Genomic DNA, 26254 nt, shown 5'->3' on the forward strand with positions numbered 1-26254 from the left:
CTATTCTTTAGATGTCATTAATCCGTTTACTCAAGAATTTGTAAATATTCTCTTGTTCTAGAGATACCCAATTAAAAATAATAAATATTGTGTTCTCTGTTATCTAATAATCTAATTTAAATTCATTCAGTATCTTCAGGCTTTCTATGATATACAAATATTGTTGTCCAATCGATCTACCGATTGTCATTAAATAAAATTCTTTTATTAATATAAATGTAACTTTTTTCAATTCAACATCGATCTTAAAAATTATTTATATTAACAAATTATTTAAAACATATTAATAGCAATCGGTAGATCGAAAGCAGATAATCTATATTAATTACTTGCACAAATTTCGAGATACAATGTTCAAGTAATATCACATCTAATTGTTTCTACAAACATTGACTTAGCTAATATAAATAAAGAGAACAATTGTGCATAAATAATTCGACTAAATAGTTTGTTGTTTTTGTTGTCCCATTTTTAATGGGATCACAAGTGGAAAGGCATTATTTTCTTCTTGTAACGTTATTCCTTCATATATGTATAATTAGATTTATTTTTCATTAAAAATTTGATATAAACTTTTTTGTGAGATATCAAGACTACAATTTAAATATTTAGCCAGAATCTAATAAATTTAAATTAATTCAAGTATATCTATCTTTTGGAGATTTCTCCATCTGTGCTCAAAAAAGTTACATGATGGTATTAAAGCTCCGAGTGACAAGCTAAACTATACGAAATTTTCAAAAAATACTCTATTCGTAAATTCATTCGCGCACGGGCCCTATCACGAGGAAGCCAATGGCAATCATTCACTTCATTCTTGATTGAGATCCTCCATTTCGATTTTCCAATTTATTTCTTCTGCAGTGATAGTTTAAAAAATCAAGATAGAATTATTTATTTAATAAATATTTATTTATGTCGATTTATATCGTATTTTCATTTCATAAACTTGTCTAATAGGAAACAAGAAAATCGAACGAAATTCAAAAGAAAATCGTAAATGAAGGATCACGAAAGAAACTTAATACTAGAAATGCATCTTTAGGACCTGCTATCGTTCTCATGAAAAAGTTAGTTTGACAGAAGAAAAAAAAGAGGCTCACCTGTTCGGCAGACTTTAGCTGACCAAACCTCGTCGATCTCCAACTTTCGAGTATCAGAAGGCAGACGTATATCTTACCCACGGTGAGCTTGTCTCTACCCAATTCTGGAAGGAAGAAATGACACGATCATTATATATTGCAAAATATGTCTTGTTGAGTAAAGAAGAGCGAATTTTACCTTCATTCCTAGGTATCAAAAGGTCCAACATCTTTTTCGCTTGTAAAGGCCAAATACTTCTGATCGTGTCCCGCAGCTCTTCATTGGCTTGATTCATTTCATCGGCTGGAACGAAATAAAGAGTTGGACTTATTTGCATGATTAATTGGTATTATAACGTAAAAAATAAAAAAAAATTAATGTATAATATGGTATTTAAAATAAGACATATTATTTTCTGGTAACGTCTATGCTATGATGTAATTAAAAAAAAATATTTTTTATGAAAATGCGCTTTTTAAAATATTTTTGACTACACATGAAAGATACAAGAAATTGAAAAAAAATTGCATCAATCAACAATTGTTTTCTGCAAAATGACAGTAATCATTTCCCTTTTCTATGCCACATAAATTTCTATGTATAAATATGGACTCACCGCATCGCATTTTTATGCTGAGATTCTCGCGAATGAGGGCGAACAGCGTTGTCGTGAAGTTCACTTTGCCATCACCGTCCACCGGCATATTCATTCTGATGAGTTTCTTGTATGCAAGCCGATTTGGGCACTTGTTGCCAAACCCCAACGGCGGATCCATATTCTTTAGCATATCGTACATCTCCGTGTAGTGAATCTTACCAGTGGCGTTTGGATCATATTCAGCCCAGATCCGCACAAATTCGTCAAGATGATGTGCGCCCAGGATCGACGAGTCCCGCGTGAGGTAATCGAAGTTGTCCATGATGACGGCGACGAAGAGATTCAGCATGAGGAATGAGCAGAAGAAGATGAACGACACGAAGTAGGCGTAGGCGATGTTGGAGCCGCAACCGTCCTGTTCGGACTTTTCGGCTTTTGGGTCGCAGGGACGGCCCTTTACGCAGGACAACATGATGTTTGGCCAAGCCTCGCCCGTGGCACACCTGAGAAAATCGCATCTTGAGCATTTCTATTACGCTTTTCATGTCATGTCAATAGAAACAAGAACTGTGAATACTTCAGCAACCTAGCGCATTGCATGCGTCAGAAAAGCTGCGATTATTATGTTAATATTCCCAACCGCATGCAGACCTTCCAATTCTAAGTTAACCGATAACGCTTAACGTTAGTTGCTATGAGATTAGTTAACTGCGAAAAGTTATGGTGACTTGTTATACCTGAGAGTAGATACCTACAGCTATACAAATTCATTATTGAGATATATATATATATTATTTGATATATAATTATAAAAATTAAAATTTTGTTTTGATTGATTCAACATCTTCATTCTCCAATTCATTAGAGAACTGATAATAGTTTTACGCATTCCAAATTAGGTATATCAAAATATTTTGAGATTTCAATTAAAAATAAAAGTTATATAACTCTTATTATAAGATATAATACAATTCGTAAATAATACAATTTATCTTGTTTTGTGCTGTTAAGCGATTAGAAAATAAATTAATTTTATTGCGACTAGATTATATCATAAATATTTAGTCTCAAGTATAATTTTTTTACTATACAAACAATCCCAAGTTAGTATTATTAAGCAGCATCTTTTGCAATTGCAAAAAAAAATTGAATTGAAAAATTGCGAAAGTTCATGCGATATTTTGGCAAAAATTATGACATTATGTCTTTTGCAGCGCATGTTAAGTTTAGTTTCTATAATCTCCTCAGTCCTTTAATAAGATTTTTAATGTTTTAATAAATTACATATATGTATATTTCTTATTTGCATATAATAATTATATAGAAATAAAAATCCATTATTAACTATTATGTAAAATTAGTTTCAAAATTGTTATTAAGAACTAATAACAATTTTTATAATACAATTTTTTTAATCGATAATGCTTTCGTATATCTGTTTCGAGACTGAGGAGAGCAAGTAATTGGATTCCAGTCTCTTTGCAAGCGCGGCATGCATAAGGCCTAATATTTTACGCAACATGAAATGCGAGCTAGATACTGCGAACTTAATACGGCGAACTCAATTCTACACGAGGCTGCTGTGTATTATTCTGTTTGCTCTGAATATGCCGTGTCGTTTAGCCTGATTCTGCTTTTGTGCTCGATTTAGTGCTGTGAACTTTACAGTGAAACATGGTTGGATCGAAGCGAAAAGGCCTGCTGTGAACATACATCTCTAAATAATACGAATTAAATAATTAGAAGACTTCGCGACTTTGGGACGCTCAACGTGAAAATAACACAAGTCACATTTAATAAAGGACACAATATTGTTAGATTGAATATATTATATAGTACTAATATCTTAATTTGAATGTAATTTTAATAAAATATCTAAATATTTTTTGAAAATTTTGATATAATTAAATCATCACAAATCTCTTTGGATGCTATAGTGAAAATATCTAAGAGCAATTAAAATCTTTGAAATTTTTCCATAACTCAAACAAAATAAATCAATGCAATCAACTTGTGCAATATTTGCGATACATGCCTAACGACACATAAGTGATTCAATTAATTAATTCCTCGTCACGTAGATGTCACCAAAGATCAATCTGCTTTCGCATCACAATCCGAGGAAACTTGGATCGTCTTCCGCATCGTGCTCGTAACAAAATGATAAGTGAGCTGATAGATAGCTTGCCGCAGGTGTTGAGCGTGAAAGCTCATTCGATTGTTTTGCAAATCGCGCTGATAGTCGCGTGATCAAATTCAATGGCTAAACAGTTAGCTAAATTCCTCTTGCGTGACGTTACTTACCGAAAAAGCAGCATCAGACCTTGTATAAAGCTTTGGAAATTGTTGTGCTTCGTAATAGAGGTTTCAGCATCCAGCGCGATGTTACCGAATACCTGAGACCCACAGAAAGAAGAGGGCCGCAGCCAAAAGGCACAAGCGGCATTACAAATTTGCATCATCAAATATACTTTTTTTTTAAATAATAAGAAAATATCAAAAATAATTGGAATGTCCTCTGCTTTCCTTCTCGCTGGATGATCACTAATTTTAATTTTTGTATCGCTTCGATCACGGTTTTGTGTATGCGTGTATAATGAGTATTATAGAATTCAATTCTCTAACTACAGTTTCTCATACTTTTTCTTTCAACAAGTACACGGTGTACTCGAGAGAACTAAGATATAAACGAAATTTGTGGATTAAAACAAATTTGATTAAATTACGTTAATTTACATCATTAAAAATTTTGATTTATAAAAAACTTTATTTTAACATTTTAATAATTAATTTTTTGCGGATGATTTCATTGCGGTATATCAATTATAAACGAATGTAAGTTTATTAAAAATTATACAGTTGCGCGATAAAATACTAACTAATATTTGTTATAAAATTCATTCTCTCAAGTACTACCTTAATTAAAACTTCAAGACTTTAACTTAACGCAGGCATCTATAGGGCTGTTACTAATTAGGATGAGTCACAACAGATTAACACGTCGAGCAGCTTACTCTCATGTTACAGCTCATGCCAACAAAGCATTACTCTAGAGGTAATTTACGACGATCACACTTTTATATATATCCCTTTCAACTTCTCACTCTACGATCGACGACGTATCTCCCATCAGTATCGCGCGAGATCTTTAACGGTGCTTCATTGGGAACCGGAAAAGAATGGCTAGTGGTCAATCATACTACAAAAGATATTTTTCTATCAAAACAACTGTTATACATAAAATTGACATAAAATGTTTAAATGTTATAAAAACACATTTAACGCAATTTTTCTTTTATAATGTACGATACACGAAAGTCATTCTAGATTTCTATGACATCGTAGAGTCCTTTTATGATATTATCCTGCGAAACATCGTAAAAGATCGCGACGATAAATCAGCTGTGCGCTAAAATCGTTTCCCTCTCACATACGAAGATAAATTTTGAGGAAACAAATAAAGAAAAATCTCTTTTTACTTTTAAAAGATAATAAAACCGTTAGCTTATTTTAGAAGATGTCTTTTTCGTACGAAAGGGAAATGATAATTGGACCAGCCGATAAGTGGCCAGAGGTCATCTCATTCGTCGCCGTCGAACCGGCAGTCAATCTAGCTGCTCGACTCACCGAAAAAGCAACATAAGACCGGCGAAGAAGGACTGAAAGTTGTTGTGATCATCGATCGCTGTTTCCGGATCGTTCGATATATTGCCAAAGACCTGACAACGGACAATTTCAGGGTCACTTAATGGCCACCGGGGGGATCTGCTGTCTGTCACTTAAAATTCCCAATCTGCAAGGTTACGCGTGCCAGAAACTACTTCGAGATCACTTTGACACGCCGTTTCTCACCCGATTCGAAGCTGGGATAATTACACGGCTCTCGTTTTTAGAGAAATATCTAAATGACGTTGCACGCTAGCGATAGTTCTTTACTTTGTAGATAAGCCATCGATCTTGAAGATCATTGGCCAATTATATTTTTTAATCAATTAAAGCTACTATTTTTTCCGTACAGAATCAATTACCAACAAAAATTCGAAAATCTTTTCTATGTAAGACCACAAACAATTTCGCATCTGTTTCTTTCACGTAGAACATAAGATAAGTATTATTCCATTTATATATATTTTTATATAATAATATTTTTAATCTTGCAAAATTTCCAATTTTATTAAATTTTTAGGTCTTCCTTGAATGATCATGTTACTTCAATCCTGCACCCTTCTGCACATCATCCCCCCAAAAAATACATTTAAAGGACAAATTCGTAGAAACTTCTTGAGAAATCGAAGCTACGGAAGAGGATTCATACCTGCATACCGATGATAGCGTAGATGAAGAACAGCATTGCTATGAGGAGACAAACGTAAGGCAGAGCCTGGAAGAAAATAGGTTTTTATTATCGTTATCTCGATAATTAATCCTGGAAGTTGATGGTGAATGAAGCAAAATTTATAACGATCAAGGATATTGAAAGATAAGAAATAATAACCGCTGTTGGCACGTATGAATTAAAGGGATGCAAATCAATAATTAAAAAATTAGAATTTAATTTAACGAGACGTGCTTACTTTAAAGGATTGTACGAAGGTCCAGAGTAAAATACGTATCGTGTACCCCTGTCTCAGTAGTTTGATCAGTCTGGCGGCGCGAAAGAGCCTCAGAAAGCCGACGTTGATGAAGTTCTCCTGCAGGGGACAGAGGAAATTGCACTTAACCCCACAAAATGCCGACTCCTTATTGCGCGCCAGAACGGAGCTTCGTGCGTGCAACGTTTCGGCATTGCATGTTACGCGTCGAAAGATATTAATCCTTTCGACGTGCTATGTTTTCCTGTCCTCGGCGATGCACGAACGAAGCTATGGAATAAACTGACATTCTCTCGAAGAGATGTAAAAATGAGAGTAGCAGTTAAAACCTTGATGAAATTGAAGATCATTCTTAGGAATGCAAAATCACTGCCGAAAGAAACGTGGAGCTAATTATAAATATAAATTACTAATAACTACTAATCATTAGTATTATTGTAGAAATAAACAGGATATATTTTTATCAATAACTAATTGTATTTCTGTTGTATATTTCAGTAGATTAAGCTCTAGTGGTGTTTCCTTCTTTTTTTATTATAAAAGTCTTTTATTTCTACACGGATTTAACACTTTATATATTTTATTTTTAATCTTTATATATTTAATCTATATATCGATATAAATTTAAAGAGACTAATTCTAAATTGATGCGTAAATGATTTACTTATTTTATTAATTTTTATCAGTACAAATTTAAGTAGATTAATTCTAAATCAATGTATTGATAATTCTCAAGTTTAATTATATTAATGAAGAATCATATTTTACTATAATGATTGAACTATTTTAACTATTGAATTGCAACGCAATTACATATTTAAATTTCATTAACCCTTTTGCTTTAACGATTGAATCGTGTCCTCGATTATTACGTTATAAAGACAATTAATAAATCGAAATCGAGATAGATTAGAACACCGCATCCATATGCCTTTAAAAGATTGTTAGGTAACTAGTGTGGATAACTGTTTGGATTCATAGTCAGTGTTGTAAAATGACTGTTAGTGTAATGTACGAATAGTTTATGTATTCTGAAAAGTACATGCACAGGATAAATAAACGGGATAAAAGTGACTTAATCTAAAAATGACTTAGCAAAGACCTCGAGAAAATACTAGTTTCGAAACCCATTTCCTTCCTCTTGCTTGCAAATAATCACAAATGAAATCATATTGATCATCACCATTTTACCATAATTGTTGCTAATATAGGTATTTGAAAACGATAATATACAAAGATATCTATATCTGAAATAATAATTACAGCTTTTCGGAAACAGGAGTTATAAAGAAAGACTTACTTCGGATTTCTATACGAAAACTAAATTTAGAGAGTTGCGGTATTTAATATTAGTTCTGTACTTGCAATGTCGTAACTTCTTCCAACTTATGTCGTCAACATAAAAACTGGATAGTAATTTTATACCTTCTTTTCGCCTAGCTGGCCACCACTGGGCACGCTCGACCGGTCCTATTACAGAAATATGTAAGATTGCGAGATTATTCCATCCCCAATATTGAGCTTCTGATTGTTTAACTTTTAATAATTACAATGAGAACAGAAATACTAATGACTGGCAATCAACACTGGCGACGAGTAACTTCATAAGCAGTTTACTTTAATATCAGGACCAATACTCACTTCATGATAATTCTAGCTATTTTCTTACCTGTACTTCTAATAAAGACATATTTTTATAAAAAACATTTTACAAGCGCAGGCAGCAAATATATACAGATTTTGACACAAACTTATATTGAATATTTCTCTAGCAAGGGGAAGAAAAAATACACATAAATTTCGCCTTTAAATATATTTTAGTACATATTATCACTAATTCATGCAAGTGGCATATTCAAGCAATATTCAAATGTTTGCGAATTTGCATCGCAAAGGTTTTGAAATTTTTAATTAAATTGTATTACGAATCGATATTATTCGTATGGTGGCAGGTGTTAAAATATATATTAAAACAATGTTACAGTTATAAAATAATATTTTTTCTCTTATATGGCGTTGCCTAATCATTCACTTAGCTGCACATTCTATAAAAATTTACATAAAAAAAAGCGTATGAAAACCTTTCGATACAAATTTCTCACGAACATTTAAATATTCCGTTGTGTATCACTTGCTTATGGATTAGTGAAGAGTAAGTACTAAAACATATTTAAAATTAGGCAAAGTTCGTGAATACACTATTTGGTCCTCCCTCTTGTGAGATTGCAAATTAATACAATATTATTCATATCCTACATATATTACCGGCTAAATTGTAATCGCTACATCAATGGAATCGAAATAATCAACGTCGCTATGTGATTGGAAGAAATTTTTTGAGCAATACTCTATACAGTATATTACTCTATATAGTATTAATACTCTATATAGTATAGCTCCTTTTCTACCTCCAAACTACAACTGACATTAGTTAATCTAAGTCACAGAATATCAATCATATGTAGAAAGAAATATTCTAAATACGAAGAATGGAAAGGATTGGTATCGGGAACATGTTCCTGTTTATGTACATGTAGCTGTTTCACTATATAATTGCGTAAATGTTTACTGTGCAAATGTAGCGATGTACAGTGTGATGTATATAGCGTATGAATGCAGCACGAAGCTAAAAGGTGATACATACAAAGGTGTTCAAGGTATTTCGGTTGTCGTAATTTACCTGCTAGTTCGTCACACGGACTTTGCACGGCGAATCTAACAATAAGTAAGCAGCAAAAGGGTTAAACGAAAGACAAAAGTACACATCAAGCAACACTGCCGCGAGATTAAGGGCCACTATTATAGATGCATGTTCCGACAAAAAGCGACATTCCAACAAATTCGTCTCGAACATGAGAATTAATCTAACATGTTGAAATAATCGCGGTGATACGACATAAAAAATCTCGACATAAAATCTTACGATAAATAATAATGTATTTCTTTTAAATAAAAAATATATATAATTTGAAATTTTCTGCATGCAACACATAAATCTTCAATTTTCAACTTTTAATCGTTAATCATCGAGTCTGAATATATTAATTGTACTATTTTGAAAGTAATTAAACATTCATTATAATAAATTTTCTCTATGTAAATTTTATACAATTAGTATTATATCTGTCGTACATCAAAATGTATCTGATATACAAATGTAAATGTAGCTTCTCATCTAATTTGTTTATGATACAATCATCATTCATTTGCATCAACATAAAAGATCAATTCTGACATTTGGTGCGACTTCATCGGAATGACTTTTCATCAGAGCAAGCAGCTATCGTAATCACAGCCTAGCCTCGGGTTTCCTGGAAGATTCCCGATTACATGTATATATACCTGGAAGATTTCTATTATGGGTTTTAGTAGCTAAAACGCAATTAACACACTTATACTCTTTTTACCGCTACGTTCCGGTGCTCTACGTACCCCGAACTCGATCACGAGGGCGTCCACGATGCTGCCGATCACCGTGATGAAATCGAAGGTGTTCCAGGCATCCTTGAAGAAGTTCTGCTCGCGGAAACAATCAAAAGAATTGATTAGCAAAATGATCTTATCATCCTCCGATTGAGTATTTATTTCTACTACCCCGAAGCTCGCTAAACAGCTCTGACACATTTTCCATCGCAATAAATGCAGATCAAAACTTTAATTATCGGTACTACTCTGTACACGAGCAAAGTCAAGACATCATGAAAAATAAGAATAAATAAGAACTGCGAAAGAGAAAGATTCAATACGCAATTAAAAACGAATATAGTAGTTAGTGGATAAAATATATTTCCTAATTTTTAGTGCTCTAATAACTTTTAATACAAAATTTTTAATTTGGGAAGAATCGCCCCAATTAAATTTTACGCTTCCGCTTGTAAACGCTTATTGCCTCCGAATGTAAATAAAAATATATATAGAAGATATATTCTCTCTCAAATTATATATATTAATATATAATTTTGTTCGAAAAATCATTTTAATTGATTTTATCAAAATGATTTTTATAGAACAAAATTATATTTATTATATTATATATAAATATATATAATATAAATATATATTACAATATATATTATATAAATATATATATTATATATATACATATATAAACATTTAAGATTATTGCTTACCTTATTGTCGCTTATTCCAATTAGACTTAACTGTAATTGCTTACTTAGAAACTAATAAAACAACAGTTTAGGAATAAAAGAAACGCGAATGAATACTTCATCGTTAAATGATTGCTGCTTTTCCATTCTTTTATAATCTTCTTATCCTTCATTATGTCTTGACTTGTATAATAATAGATATCAATAGCAAGCAAGTAATTCGAACTAATGATTGACATGTTTCAGTAATCTATTGAACGAACTTGGGTGTAGTTCTAGTGTTTGTGAGATTGTTTGCGTATGACTACTACTAAAGAAGAAACTACAAGTTCGACTTCAAGAAAAGTATATTATAATCTGCTTCTTTTGTGAATGTACGCTATTTTGTATGTAAAAGTGCCTGTGTACATGTGTTGTGTGCGTGTTCGTGTTCGTGAGCACTCCTATTATGAATGTAATACTTATTAAGTTGAAATTCTGTAACGTGTGCCTCTCTGAACGGTGCTTTTGAATATTGTAATGATCGTTGATCAGATCTCTTGGTCGTGGAATAAGAGAAGAAAGAAAAAAATAATTACTAAAAAGTAATTATTGTAATTACCAAAAGTAGTTTTATTTTTAAAAGTAGAAAAATTCATATTTTAATACAAATGAATTTTAATACTGTTATACAATTGAATTTAACAAATTAAATAATCAATAAAAATATGTTTATGTATTTTATTGTAAGAAGCAGATTTTTGATTTTTAATTTTTTATACAATTACAATGAAGTCATATTCATTGATGTTCAGCGAACAAATAGAATTTATTTGCAAAATTTCAAATCCACGAAGACGAAGACATCTGTTCACAAAAATTTTAAAGCGTTTACCCAAACACGCTTTGGTGATCGACGATCAGCTGAAGTGACGGGATCTCTTCTAGAGAAGTATCTACGGGAGCATGCCGGTAATAGCAAGCAAACTAGAGAGAGTGAGAGAGATAGAGACACGCGAACTTGATATATTTAACTTTTTTCTACTTTCGCCAGAAAATAGAAACCGTCGCGTCGGTTGCATTATGCAAAATATAAAAAAAATAATATTGAATTAGCTAATTTTTATAAATTTTTTTGTAAAATTCACATTAAAGAACTCATTTTTCGATTTTCATACAATTTTTCTCAACAACGTTGTAATTAATTGCTGCTTTCGTTTAAACTTTTTGATTTACAATATTATTTTTTTAATAATTGTATAAAAATTTGTTAAAAAAATAATCTTTTTATAAATGAGAGTAAGATTTTTTATATCTGTTTGTCCGTTTCGAGCTTAATTATTCAGATTCTTTATTTAATATTGAAGCCTTTTAATAGCTTTATTTAATAGTAATTATAATAATCTTTTATTTTTATTAATGTTAAAACAATCTGATATCTACTACATATCCTGCAATATTTTAAAAAATTCAACAATAATTTTTTCAAGTGTTATAATCCTATTTTCTGGCAACTTCTACCTTTTGAATGCCCATTCAAAATACTGTAAGAATTTCATATTACACATACAAGTTTACTTTAAATCTTGATAAATCTACTTAAGAATAAACTTTGAAGGTACTTTTAGGTACTTTTTATTTTCGTGATAAACAGTTTCGCGATGTCTCGATGTGTTCCCTTCTGTTCCTCTCGCCAGTTTTTGGGATCCCCACTTTCTTCACGAGTATCCTCCGACCGGTAACATCACACAATTAGTGATGACCGGTGAGTGATGTCAGTCTCGATGGAGTTACAAGTGGTAAGAATTTGCAGTGTGAGTCAAGTGAGAGTGAGATGGAATTAGAGCGATTTAAGAGGCTTGTTTATACCTTGCATCCGAAGGCGACGAGTTTAAGGATGCACTCAATGAGGAAAAGGAGAGTGACGACCAAGTTCACGATGGTCAAGAAGTCCAATAAAACTGCCGGCGCTTCGTGATACTACAAAATATACCCAACACACAGACGTAACACAACCCAGACTCTAATATTCCTTTATGCGCCCTGCATATATATCTATACACGTATATCCCTTCGTCCTTTTTTAATTAGTCTCTGTATTCGATCGCTCCCTCTCTTCATCTATTTTTCCCGTCCGAATTGAACATTGTTACTGAATTAAAGAAGAGATTTTTTTTTCATTCAAGATATAAACGTCACTTAATCGAGAAATATATTTGCTCATTATTGTTGTCATTCTACTGTTATTTTTTCAATTATGATTTTCATTTTTTAAACTTTCTTTAAGACTCTCGTTAAAAATTTATATTTTAATTATAAATTTCAAAAATACATACAAAACTTTGTAATATAGAGAAAGATAAATTATTCGATTACAACTTTAATTGCTATCTTGTAAACTGTCAACAGAGAGAGAGAGTTGTATTGTCTTATCTTATTGTGTATTATAATATATTTCATTGCATTATATACCATAAATAACAAAAAGCATAAAGACTATATGTTAAGGTATATCCGAATATTACAAATACACATTTCCAGTACATTATTCTATTAAAAAATTGCTTTAATACAATTATTCATTATATAATGTTATATAAAATTATTTTTTGTCAAAAAATAATTAAATTTGATCTTTTATATATTTTTTTTAATAAGAAGACATCTCTTCTCCCTACCAAGTTACCAAGCAAATCTAACCAATCTCTCACAGGATGATTCTTTATCGTACGTGTGATACGTAAATCTCGATCAGTCTGTGTATGTAGAATACGATGTTCAATTCCATGTGTGCCAAGTGTGTGCATGTGTCTGAGACAGAAGTTAATGCTTATTAATTATTCCCACAACACAATGACATGCGTGCGGCGAACAGCAGCGAGGAGCTCTTTCGCGACTTCTCGACTTTAGTTTCGTTGTGATCACCATAGATCATTGTCCTTATTGTCATCATCATCATTGTCATCATTGTCATCATCATCATCATTATTGTCATCATTATCATCATTACTATCATCTTTATCTTTAGTTGTTATTATTGTCATTCCCAACCCATAATCGCAATTATAGTAATCGTGATGTTTGCATGCGAGGATCAAAAACATATCAGACCGTGCAAGTGATTACATGCGGATACAGACAAAACGGGCAAGGCATGCAAAGGATATAAAAAAGCAGCGCTTCCTTTATGTACACTTTTCCTCGGCTTCCGAAACTTCCTCTTGGATTAATTTTCCACTCGTTCCGTCATTTTTATTTTGAAAATATTCCGAAAAATAAATCGACAAGCGAAAAAAATAAAACACAAGAAAGAGAGAAGAGTAAGAGAGAGAGAAAGAGAAAAGAGAAAGAAAGAGAGAGATAGAGAAAGTAGAGACGAACCGACCATGAAGTAAGACTAAGGAGACCTAACTAGATAGGATAGGGAGAAAAAAGTTGGTCACGAAAAATGTTCCGTGTACTGCCATGTCCACCGAACGGAATAACTTGTAACATTTCCATCGCCATATTGAATATTTATATGTGTGCAGTATACTTGCGACTGTGTCATACATATATGTATTAAATACGTGTCTCCTAAGAAGTAGAGTAGCTTGCCCTCCTAAAATCTTAATAAAAATATACCCATTCGTCGCGTTTTCACTCAAAACGAAAGAATCTGTAAGAAAAATGCGGCGATCGGCCTTGTGAACCGAGTTATTAAGCGTTAAAGTTCGAGACTACAGGTTAGGATATTTGTCATTCCGAAAATAATGGAAAAAAAATAAAAATAAATAAATAATGGAAATTGACAATAATGGTCCCAATATTCATATAAAAATAATATATTTTATTACTTTTTAGCTTTTGATAAAGAACGATAATGGAAGTTCGTTCGTTTTGAGTGAAAACGCGACGAATGGGTATATTTTTATTAAGATTTTAGGAGGGCAAGCTACTCTACTACCTCCTTAGTCTTACTTCATGGGACCGACAGATAGAGAGAGAGAGAAAGAGAGAGAGAGAGAGAGAGAGAGAGAGAGAAAGAGAGAGAGAATTAAGAAGAAATAGACAGAAAAAGCAAGAAAGACAAAATTGAAAATAACCCGATGTGAGATTTATGTTCTCAATTCGTCATGTGATGTATTCATGAGTGCCATATGAAGGTGTGTGATGTATGAATCTTTATGTGTATTTGTAAGTGTAACTGTTAACTTTCCATGTTAGTATGTGTTAAATTATAAATTCTAAGAGCGCATTTATGAATACTATATTATAAGCGTGATTACACATCTTTAATCAGATACAAAACGTAACTGTAATGGAAATAATACAAAATATTACATTTTCGCGGAAAGACTTACTTAAACTTTTAATATTACGATCAAATATTTGTGTGTGCATGTGCGCGCGCGTGTATATGTGTGAACAATCGATAGATACCTATATTTTGCAAATATTCGATCGTAGTTTGCATTTTTTAGTATTTCATATAAAGTTTGTGTAATTAGCTTATTATGATAACGGGACAAAAAAAGAGTTAATATTGTAAAAACAAAAATTAACAAAAAATAAAAAAATGCAATACTAAATTTACAATTAATGATTTAATCCCGTTATTATTGTGTTCAGTGTAATTATGAATGTAGGAAATCTGAGAAGATTTTCATCATCTTTGCTTGTAGCATTTAACGTATGAGTAACAATTGTATTATATTTCATATCTAAAATTTTATTTTTGCTGTAAATAAAATAATACAACTCTGACTTAATTATATTGATTGTGCCTGATCAACTATGCTCTTCATATTAAATATAAAGTCAAAGTTCCACAATAATAGCTACAGTGAAAAAAAAGGTATGAAATTCACTAAATGAATAATATAGTTCAAAAGCAGACGACTTGAAAGATGATAAAAAATATTGTATTTTTCCAATCTACCGAATTTTTAAGAAAGAAATTCAGATTCATAAGTAAAAATAAAAAAGATTTTGTGGTATTAAATCTTGAGTCTTCCCAGATTGTCCTGAAGCTCGATCACGTGTACAGAGCTGAGCATTTTTTGCATACTAAAGTACTTGTAGACTTCATTGATACTATCCCAAGTACAGAACAACAAGTATGAGTAATGAAAAAAAAGTTTCTATCTAGATCTTGCAGCTAAATCCTTGCACAGAGGAGCACGAAAAATACCATTCTAGTTCTATCGAGATACATATCTATATATTCGTACGAAGGTATATCGAGAAATGGAAACGCTACAACTACTCCGACAGCATCTAGCGCTTGTTCAGCCCTGCGCACAGAAAGTTCACTAAATAGTATATTCTATATACTTGTAGAGGTATACACGCGTGAGATAGAGTATATATATATATATGAATGTCTCCGGAGTACCGAAAGTGTTCCGATAAGTCATATTGCTACATCGGTACTCGCGAAGAATCACTTCTAATTACCTTCTAACAAGCGGCACTTACCGGGCGACGCGAAAAGTAACTCTCTCGTGATGTTCCTTCACATTCCATTAAAACTGTTACAGCAATTTTATCATTTTGAATCATTTTAAGAATTTTTTCTAATTTTTTTTCTGATTTTTATTGATAAATTAATGTCACGTACATAAAATATGTTCAACGCCAAATTATTTTAATATTTATTAATTATCTCGATAATATGTCAATTCTTTTGACAGCAGCGAGAGATTCCTGGATTTCTTCAGGCTTCCAATTTTGGGGAACAATCACGAGGAGTCACCTTTCACTCGACTTAGCGAGAGTCTCGAATTAAATCTCGCTTTACTTATAGAATATATTGAGAGTTCGATGAGAGAGGGATGTTTGGCGGTATATGGAGCCTACCTTCACGCCGAATGCTGCGATCTTCAGTATGCACTCGACAGTGAACATCCCCGTGAAGCACATGTTCATGTACTTCAGCGTGTTCTTGTACGAATCGCTTTGCTGATGGAACTGCAATGCATACACTGACAAACACACAGCCGGACAAACAGACATACGTACGTACGTACAAGCCTTAATCGCGTGTCTCGCATTTTCTCATTGCTTTCTTTCGGCACAGCCTTCTTTCTTCCTCTGACCATCGTGAGTGAGGAAGAAAGAAATGGCTGTTTCATCTTTTCTATTCTTTTTTTTTTTACGAAATTCTGTGCACCGATACATGAACATTCTGTGCTGCACAATATATATTGTAAAACGGGGTAACCGCACCAGCAAGATTAACTATTGCTTTAAGAACAGAGTACAATGTGAAACCGTCAAATATGTTAAATAAGATTTATTTAATATATTAATAAATTCTCTCCTGTTGATTAGTAATTTCCAACTACGGTCAATAGAATCAACTTACAATTAAGGGGATGGGTGAAATAAAGGCCTAATTGTAAAATCTTGATATTAATAAAAATTAAAATAACTTGCTACTTTTTTATTATACACAAATGAGTACAGTATCGAATCAATTTATGTAATGCCTTTAAGAAGTTACATGTTACAATACTTTTCTATTACGATCAATATTACAAAAAGCTAATTGCTAAAAAAAGGGCCGAAGTAGAATTGTGCCTTTATCCCGTCCATCCCCTCAATTAGTGTTTAAAAACTCGAATAATTTGATATAAAACGTGATTATATATATAAAAGGAACTACATGATCTGTAATCTTTTACGCAAATCACTTTTCATGCCGTTTTATTCGCATAGCGTAGAAATTGCATAAAATACAGAATAATATCAAATAATGTCAAAGTAAAGTTTTTCGAGGTAAGAATAAAAAAGTGTATAATAAAATTTCAAATAAATCGCGTTTTGCTCGAGAATGATTCGCGGGTCATGTTAAGTGTCAGCTTTTGGGTGTCACAAATTGGTACACAGTTTAGTCGTACATACGTACGGAGTGTAAGATAAAGTGCGAGAAATATATGAAAAGTTACGCATATGTAAAAACGTAGTGATGTACGCCTATATATTCATAGAATGTAGGGAGGGAGACATTTTCTTAACGTCGTCGAAACTTATACGTGTACGAGCCTAATCGGTATGCGTGTATATTTGTTCTCTTATATTCCTGCGATATTAATTCGTCTTTCGCCAAGTGTGGTGCATATGTTAATTATGTGTACGTGGTTCATTAGTACCGTTATCTGCACTTCGCGTTCATATATATGTATTTCTTTAATTGAACTATGAGAGACATCAGGCATGTACTAAGATAACTGATGATCGACTGATCTTCTGGATCAATGGATTGTATATGGGGAATTTTCTAAATGATGGACTTTGTCGGACCCAATGACAAGAAAAAAATCGTTTAACGTAACACAAGTTTTAAGACAGGATTTTTTCGTGTTACATATTTTAAAAATTACAGAGACGAAGAAAGGTCCAGTGGATCCAAATATTTTCTTCAAGTATGTTGTGAAAAATTGTTTATAGCAAACCTTACATAATTTTAAATTACATAATATTATTTCTCAGATTTTGACCTCTAAATGAAAAAAACCAGTCAATTACGTTAACCTTAAGCAAAGATACATCAATTTAAAATATACTGGACCCTCAAATACCAATTAAGAAAATTTCGGAACAAATACCAATCAAGATTAAATATACACAAATTTAAACAATATATTTTATTTATACTTGTGAGATGAAAGTAAAATCTAATTGTAAGTTAAAATTAAAACATGAAGAATTTGATATTAATGCAAGCATTAAATGAAATTTAAGTTTATCATTAAATCAATTGTAAAGAAATAAATCTTCTTTCTGTCATTGTTTTCCACGGAGTTGTGGACCGATAGGTTGGGCATATACGAATCAGTGTCTGAAGAAACTAGTCGCAGAACTGATAAAGACTGATAAAAAAGAAATAAAGAGAGAGAAAAAAACAGAGAAAAATGATTGAAGAAAACGTAAAAAAACAATCGAACAAAGACACTTAAAGTGAATGGATTTCCGAAACGAAAAGAGTGCAGTTCAATTAACGATAGGATCGTCAGGAATTACGAAACTTCACTTTTCGGAGTGCTTATACCTCTGCATCTTTCTTTTCTGTGTGAAGGAAGAGGAGAGGATGAAACGTGCGAACGTCCCGTGCAGTGTGTTTCTTGTCATTGTAAAACACATTCAGCAGATATATCTAATATTGTTGTTATTTCGTTCAGCTTTTAGTTTGATCAATTTGTTTCGGCGGCAGCCAGCATGCGACACGCAGTTTTGCACATGTGTGAGAAGTGCTAGTGGACACTCTATATGTATATACATATATACATACATCGTATCAGTCGCCAATGTGTTGAACGAGAAGACAATCAATTATAATCCAAATACCGAGCTGGTTAATTTGCATTAGATTATATTTCATATAATAAATATGTCATTAATGCATTATATAATATGTTATTAATTATTTTATATCTTTGAGAGAGATTAAAATGATTAATTTTGTGATTTCAAAGTGAAACATCATTTAGACGTAAAAACTCCTGTTAACTATAAATTACAAAATATTGTTAATTATATCCATTAATTATTCCAATCACAAGAGACAACATATTTTCACATAAAATACGAACATATTATGTATAATACATAATTCTGCTTTTGCTAATTTAATATTACTTTTTTCTTTCACGAATTTTCCTTTAAAAAAATTTCGAAAATACGCAGAGCGTTTTCACAATACGAGAACAAAATATTACTGTCTCCTCGTTTGTGTGCAAATGTGCTGAGCAACATGAACACATGGTGTTTCATTTGGTATGTGCTCTCAAGACTAGATGCAGTGCGTGTGCAAATATGAACACATTCTGTATGTTTTTTTCAGACAAACAGGTCGAATCCGACCACAAATCATATAATCGGGCGTTGCATATGGATTCGAATTAGCCTAATATGTATATATATATGTGTGTGACTGTTTCTAATTCGGTGGTTCTAATTTCAGGCTCAGGCTGTGATCTCGTTTAAGAGAGACAGAAAAATGAGGATAGATATTCATCTCGTGCGTTCAACTGTACAAGTCAAGGGAATTTAAAAGCAAACGAAGAAACTCACAATAGAATACAGGATTCGGCTCAAAACTGAAAGCGTGCACGAATCCGATTAATTCTCTCTCATGAATTTACATTTGTTTTATTCTAATAACAGTGGTTTAATAGAATTTGAGTGAATCAAATTTAAAAAAATCTCGCAAAAAAGGTAGCGTAATTTGTGATAATAATATCTAATTATTAACAATCGGACAATAAAACAGATAATAAAATTCAAGGAACAAATTCTTGATTTATAGCTCGATTTAACATTCAAATCTATTCAACCATTGTTATTAATTAAATGAAATAAACAATATAAACAAGACAATGTACAATTTTTTTATAAGTATTGATAATTATTAAATTAGGAAAAAAATTTTAATAGTTTCCTAACAATTACTCAATCATTGTAAAATTATTAAAAAGTCATAATTATTTTTGTTATTAAAATAATTATTTTTTTCATCAAAAATTAATAAATATATTATTTTCTTTATATTATAAAATTATTTTATATTATATAAATAATTACTTCATATTATATAAATAAATGCAACTTCTGTATATAATTGCTTTTATTCAGCTAAAAATTTAATTACTTGATCTTAAGTATATAAAAAAGTTAAGTTAATTTACTATTTTAACTATATATTAAATTTTAAATTTAATAAGTTTTAAATTTAATTTAAGAAAAAATTGTTATTATTACATTTTCTGAGAGAGACATTGAAAAGGAAGAATCAAACAGCTTACGAGCAGGGATCAAGGGTGCTTCAGAACAACACGTGGATTCTCACGTACAGGGCTTATAGACGCCAAAGAGGCGCAATCTTTTAGCACCTTAATTTTCTAAGTCAGTTGTATCAAGCCGGGACGAGTTGAGGTGCAACGTTTCACCCCGTTACCAGTTAAAACATGGTATTAGCAAGGTGAATGCATGAGCCGAACGCACGTTGTGTTGGTGTCTATACATGTTGTGGGGATTACAACTGATACACGAAAACGTGTGCCCTCTTCGCACGTTCCCAAATAAGTCTACTTCGAAGACGAGGACACAGCGGTAACCATGCAATTGGAATGAAAGATCAAACAGAAATCGATTCTGAGGTAAAGAAAAAAAAACCAATATACAAATATACAGCGAAATTAAAGCAAAATAATCAAATAAAAAGACAAATTTTTATTTTATTAATCTTCAAGATATTAAGAGATAAGGGAATAAATATTGTAAGTAAATAAAATCTATGTTGTAAGAACTGCTGTAAATAAAAATTAAAACGCAAAAATTAAATTGTAAAAATTAAATTGTAAAAATTATACAATGTACAAATTTTTTTAAAAGTTATTTACTAATTCTATTCCTTTAAATGCACTGTGATTCCTATGTAATATTGAAATATTAGAATGATCACAACTCTTTAATACATTTTAATAACAAATAATTTGTAAAAAATTATTTAATATTTTGAATATCAAGGAATCATTAATTTATATTTGTAAAATTAATTCATTAAATATTATGAGGTTCTAATTAAATACGCGAAATAACAATAAAACTCTAAGTTCAGCGCATAATAATTATTGTTAAAAGATATGATACTATATATAGTCGTTTGTCAATTGTTAAAAAAGTAAAATATTTTTAGAATTCTGAAAACAAAATAAAAACGAAGCAAAACAAACATTATGCCATTCGAGAGGAAGAAATTTTGCTGAAAGAGTTTCGGGAAACGGGATAAGATGAAGTTCGACATAGCTGTGTACACGTATTGATAAAATACAAGGGTGATACAGTTATACAGAGAAAACGATCAGAAAAGGTCAGCAGGCAAGAACAACAATGTCCTCGTAAGTATATAACGTGATATATAGATATGGTACAGTCTTTCGATATTACGTACTCTGCTTGGACGCGACATATTCTCGTTTATAATCTCGCGTATCTTCGTTATATTAACAAAAGACGAGACTGTTTGTCGATTGGTTAAAGTTGCCGATAGACCTAATGGATCTTATATCAAGAGAATGCGCGGATATTAAACTGGGAACAATAAGTATCGCAGGACGCAAAGATAAACGAGCGATACATCGCAATACCAGAATTAAGGCATAAGCTTATTCTTAAGCAAAAAAATATATGTCAAATTGTTTTCTTCTTAAGGATGTATTACAAGTATTTTTTAACAAAATAAAAAAATTATGAAGAAATTACAGATTTTTCTATATTATATTTGAAAATATAACAAAAAGTTTGGCAGCGATTTAGAATCTAAATTAAAAGTTATTTTAATATGAAGTAAACATGTTTATAAAAAATTAATTAATATAAACTGAGAAAATTTTCACTTAAACTATAAAATTATATTGTTAAATGTTATAAATCAGTATTTACTTTTATATATAAAAACTATAAATTTCCAATTTTAGTCACTTTACCGAGACTATACACCTGATACATACTTAAGAAAAATATTTTTATATTCTAACTAAGGAATATTTTGTCGTGATTTCAAATAAAAAAAATAAAGAACGTTTTTTCTTGCACTTTAAAAAAATAATAATTTCCCTACTGAAAAAAATCATGTCATAACGTTACATGATGAAATCATATAATTGAAACATGTAAATCACATAACGGATTATTTCAAATCAGTACATGATTTTTTTAAAACGATGTAATTTGAAAAATCATATGATATTAGAAATAATTTTATCCTTCATGTGATTTTATAGTTATCAATTTTAAATAATTGAATAATAGAAATAGAAGAAAAAAGAACATATCATGTGAATTTTCAAATTACGTAATTTAAAAAATCACGTACTAATTTAGAACAATCCGTTCCGTGATTTACATGTTTTAATTACACGATTTCATCTGCAACTGTGTGACGTGATTTTTTTCAGTAGAGTTGCACTTATGCCTCTTTTGATATGGAACCATGATATGAGAAATCGAAAACAAAACTGGCCACGAAGTTTATAAAAATCCTTTTGAGTTGCTTTTATGATGCTCGAAAAATTTTTACAAATCTTGATACGTATAAGTTTGGTTTTCGATTACTTGCATAAAAAAGTTCGTATTTCAAAACACTTTCTTTTTTTCGTTATTCGCGTTTCCTATAAAGCTAATCGGGGAAAAAAAGTGATAATCTGATTAATGAATCTCTCTAACGAAATTGCAATGCATGAGAGAGGTCGTGACACTTACCTTCATCATAAGCAATAACGTGTTCAATACGATGAGTATCATGATAAAATATTCGAATGGCGTAGATACAACTATCCTCCAGATTTTGTACTTAACGCTATTCCGCTCCTTCGGCATATACCTCTCGAGCGGACGAGCTTGTATTGTAAAGTCTATACATGATTTCTGAAAGATTAACACGGAATTATCAATGTTTGTATTAATGTCTGTGCTAAAAAAATGTCATGTAGCATATACATTGACTAAAATGAATGAAGATAAAAATTAAAATAAAGAAAAAATTAAAATATAAAGAGCCAACCTCTTTATATATATGAAAAAATATTTATATATTTATATATAAATTATTCATATATAGAAACAATTATTTAATTTATATATATTATATAATAATTCTACATATTGATACATTTTTCACTTTTAAAAGAACTAAAATTTTAATGACGCATAGAGAATGACTTCACATCTTTTAAAATTTATTCTTTTCATGGAGACAGCTAATGAAGCGCACATAAAATTAATTCTAAGTGAAAAAATAGGTATGAAATATTACCTGATTTTTATCGATTTCACCATCCTGCAGTTCAGCTTCTCCCTGCTCCTGGAACGTAATGATAATCAAGGCCACGAAGATGTTGACGAAGAAGAATGGAAAGACGATGAAATAGACGATGTAGAAAATGGACATTTCGATACGAAAGTTTTGGATAGGGCCCTGGTCCTCGTATGTGGCCGCCATCGAATTTTGTAAGATCTGCGGCCAGCCTTCGCCGGTCTGAACAGCGAACAACGTTAACATGGCCACCATTACGTTGTCGTAGTGAAAGGACTGGGATTGCCACTTCCGTTGCTTGAGCTCCGGTAGCATATTACCTTCCTCGAAAACGAAGAATTGACCACTGTCGCAAAAATAAAATTAGTCTCCATTTCTACTGACACCACTTGTAAAAATATAATTCGAGAATAAATATGAAATGAAGAACTTTTTTTAATTTCATTTGCTCTTTTAAAGATATATTTATTTGCTTACTTATCAAAATCAAATGTTCTAGCTTCAATTATTATTAAATACACTAATATATTTATATGTATTCTCTTCGAAATGCTTCCGTTGATAAATAGAAGCAACAAAGTCGAATAATATACTTAAATAATATACTTACTTGCAATCCTCTTGCGTATACTTGCTCTCGTCGGTGCAGTGGAAGAATTTACCGTTGAACAACTGCACCGCAATTACGGCGAATATGAATTGAAATAATATATACACTATGAGAATGTTAATGACATTCTTGAGACTGTTCACCACGCAGTCGAACACCGCCTTGAGCTTCGGCACGCGCTTTATTGTCTTAAGCGGCCTGAGTACTCGCAGCACTCGTAGCGATTTGATGGTCGAGAGGTTCTGGCTGGCCGTAGAGGAGCTACCGATTATGTCAAAGGCGATCGACACCATAGCACATATCACTACGACCGCGTCCATAATGTTCCAGAACTCGCGCAGGTACGAGCCCGGATGCAGTATGATACCAAGATCGATGATTTTCAGCACCATTTCGATGGTAAAGACGCCAGTAAATGCGTAATCGAAGTAATTGAGGATGTCGTTTCTTGGCGCCTTCTCTGAAACAGGATCTTCGGCGGCCAGCGCGATACTCGACAACGATATCACCACCATTATGAAGAAGTCGAAGTATCGAAGATTCACGACCCAATGGGCACCTCTTCTTATGCTGCAAACAGGTTATTCCATTATTTCGATGAAAGTAACAATCTCGTTCATAAAATAAAAAAATAATGCATGCAATATTAAAATGCAATACAATATTAGAATAATTAGAAAATATCAAAATAAATAATAGACAATTAATACGATCGTTAATATAAAAGTAGATTAGGTGTCTGCTGCGCTTTTTAATTTATGTGTAAGTGTCATCTGATTTTATTTAATAACATTGTGATTTATTATGATGTTCAATATTCTTCGGAAGAATTTCCGAGCGATTGGATTATTATTATTATACTTACGGATTCGTAGGGGACAGTATAAACATGGAGGAGTATGGCAGCATTGGTTTTGGTCCCGTGTCGTCATCTTCATCCTGCCTCCTCTCTTCGGACGTCTGGGTTTCAATTCTTCCGTCTCTGCTGGAAAAGACGAGACGTCGTTCTCCATTTTGTGGCTCTCCGTCAATATTGCGTTTTACATTTTTTAATCTATATTACGTATAATTATCAATTTTTCATTAAATAATTACGAATAATTATTAATTACTATTAACTTTATTTTATTATTAATAATAATTTTATTATGAATAATTAATAATCACTTTGTTCACATAGTTTTGCAATTAAGATTTGCACAAAGTCACAACATTTATATATCAAAGATTCTGTGAAATTTTCTATTCTACCTTACACAAACATCACAAGTATTATTTGCTACAAATACGAAACGTCAAGAAAAGACAAGAATTTTTACAAATATGACAAAAAGAAAAAAAGACTTACAAATTCTGCGTTGGACTTGGAGGGCAGATTTCCACCCTCGGTGCATCCGCGGGTCTCTGCAGCGACTCGATCTCCTTCTCGAGTTCCTGCAGCTGTTTCTCCTTATCCTCCTCCTGCTGCTCCTCCTCGGCGGCGCTTAGCTCTTGCGCGTTCGCGAGATTAATGCCCTGCGACTCGATACCCTTGTACATCACTTCGTTCCAGTCTTCTCCAGTCAGGATCTGTATCATAATCATTATCAATTATTACATTAATCGAATATTTTTTAGTTCAAGAAATATCTAATTTTTTATCATTCACTGAACAATATACATTTATTATTTGATACGCAATTTCCACTGCATTTAAAGTATATACAAACTATACTTTCGCCATGTATCTATTTAATGTTTATTTATATTATTAAAATATACAATGTATCGGCTATCTTTCAAAATTGCATGTATCGGTTATCTTTCAAAGGCTAGCGAGACTATGAAACGGATATTTTTCTCGCTACATCGGAAAAATTAAAGCGTATATAATGCAATAAAATTATATCATATATATTTGTTAAAAAATTGAATATGACTCATTTACAACAACAAATAAAGATCGTAATAATAATTGGTTGTACTAACTTGGAAGACAGTGAGTAGTGCGATGGGAAAGGTGTTAAAGTTAGTGGGCGGCGTGCCATCGTCGAAGTTGAATTGGCCACCGAATAGCTGCATACCGAGCAGCGCGAATATGAGGATGAAGAGGAAGAGCAGGAAGAGAAGGGAAACGATGCTGCGCATCGAACTTAGCAGCGATATCACGAGATTCCTCAGGCTCTTCCAGTATTTGGTGACCTTAAAAATTCTCAGGAGTCTAAGGGCACGTAGGACGGAGAGGCCGAAAGAGCCAGACTTCAACTCGGACCAAATCACCTCGAAGATCGAGGCCGAGATGACGATGCAGTCGAAGCGATTGAAGCTCGATTCGAAGTATGCGCGAGGACCGAGCGCGTAGACTTTTATGAACATCTCCATCATGAAGAGGCCCAGGAACACAAACTCTGCGAAGTCTGAAAATAAAAAATTGAGTTAAACTTGGACTCTTTAGCTCTTGAAGAACTTGAGCCTTTTAGATACAATAAGTTTTCGTTACGCTGA

At 32.0% G+C, this 26254-nt stretch overlaps 1 protein-coding gene across 1 annotated transcript in view; it reads right to left on the minus strand.

Annotated features, from left to right (window-relative positions):
* cac (calcium voltage-gated channel subunit cacophony) overlaps positions 1 to 26254 on the minus strand; it is a 190101-nt gene that overhangs the window by 13305 nt on the left and 150542 nt on the right. The window contains exons 13-27 of the mRNA XM_018462586.1: positions 25739 to 26166; positions 25119 to 25339; positions 24636 to 24824; positions 23771 to 24340; positions 23161 to 23506; positions 22608 to 22772; positions 16203 to 16313; positions 9706 to 9789; positions 7699 to 7743; positions 6256 to 6372; positions 5997 to 6062; positions 3986 to 4077; positions 1700 to 2184; positions 1282 to 1386; positions 1104 to 1207 (exon numbers count right to left, since the gene is read on the minus strand). Coding sequence (XP_018318088.1) covers positions 1104 to 1207; positions 1282 to 1386; positions 1700 to 2184; positions 3986 to 4077; positions 5997 to 6062; positions 6256 to 6372; positions 7699 to 7743; positions 9706 to 9789; positions 16203 to 16313; positions 22608 to 22772; positions 23161 to 23506; positions 23771 to 24340; positions 24636 to 24824; positions 25119 to 25339; positions 25739 to 26166 — 3128 coding nt within the window. The remainder of the gene's footprint in view (positions 1 to 1103; positions 1208 to 1281; positions 1387 to 1699; positions 2185 to 3985; positions 4078 to 5996; positions 6063 to 6255; positions 6373 to 7698; positions 7744 to 9705; positions 9790 to 16202; positions 16314 to 22607; positions 22773 to 23160; positions 23507 to 23770; positions 24341 to 24635; positions 24825 to 25118; positions 25340 to 25738; positions 26167 to 26254) is intronic.

The sequence above is a fragment of the Mycetomoellerius zeteki genome, unplaced genomic scaffold (assembly GCF_001594055.1).
Source record: "Mycetomoellerius zeteki isolate Tzet28-1 unplaced genomic scaffold, Tzet1.0 scaffold145, whole genome shotgun sequence".
Classification (NCBI taxonomy): domain Eukaryota; kingdom Metazoa; phylum Arthropoda; class Insecta; order Hymenoptera; family Formicidae; genus Mycetomoellerius; species Mycetomoellerius zeteki.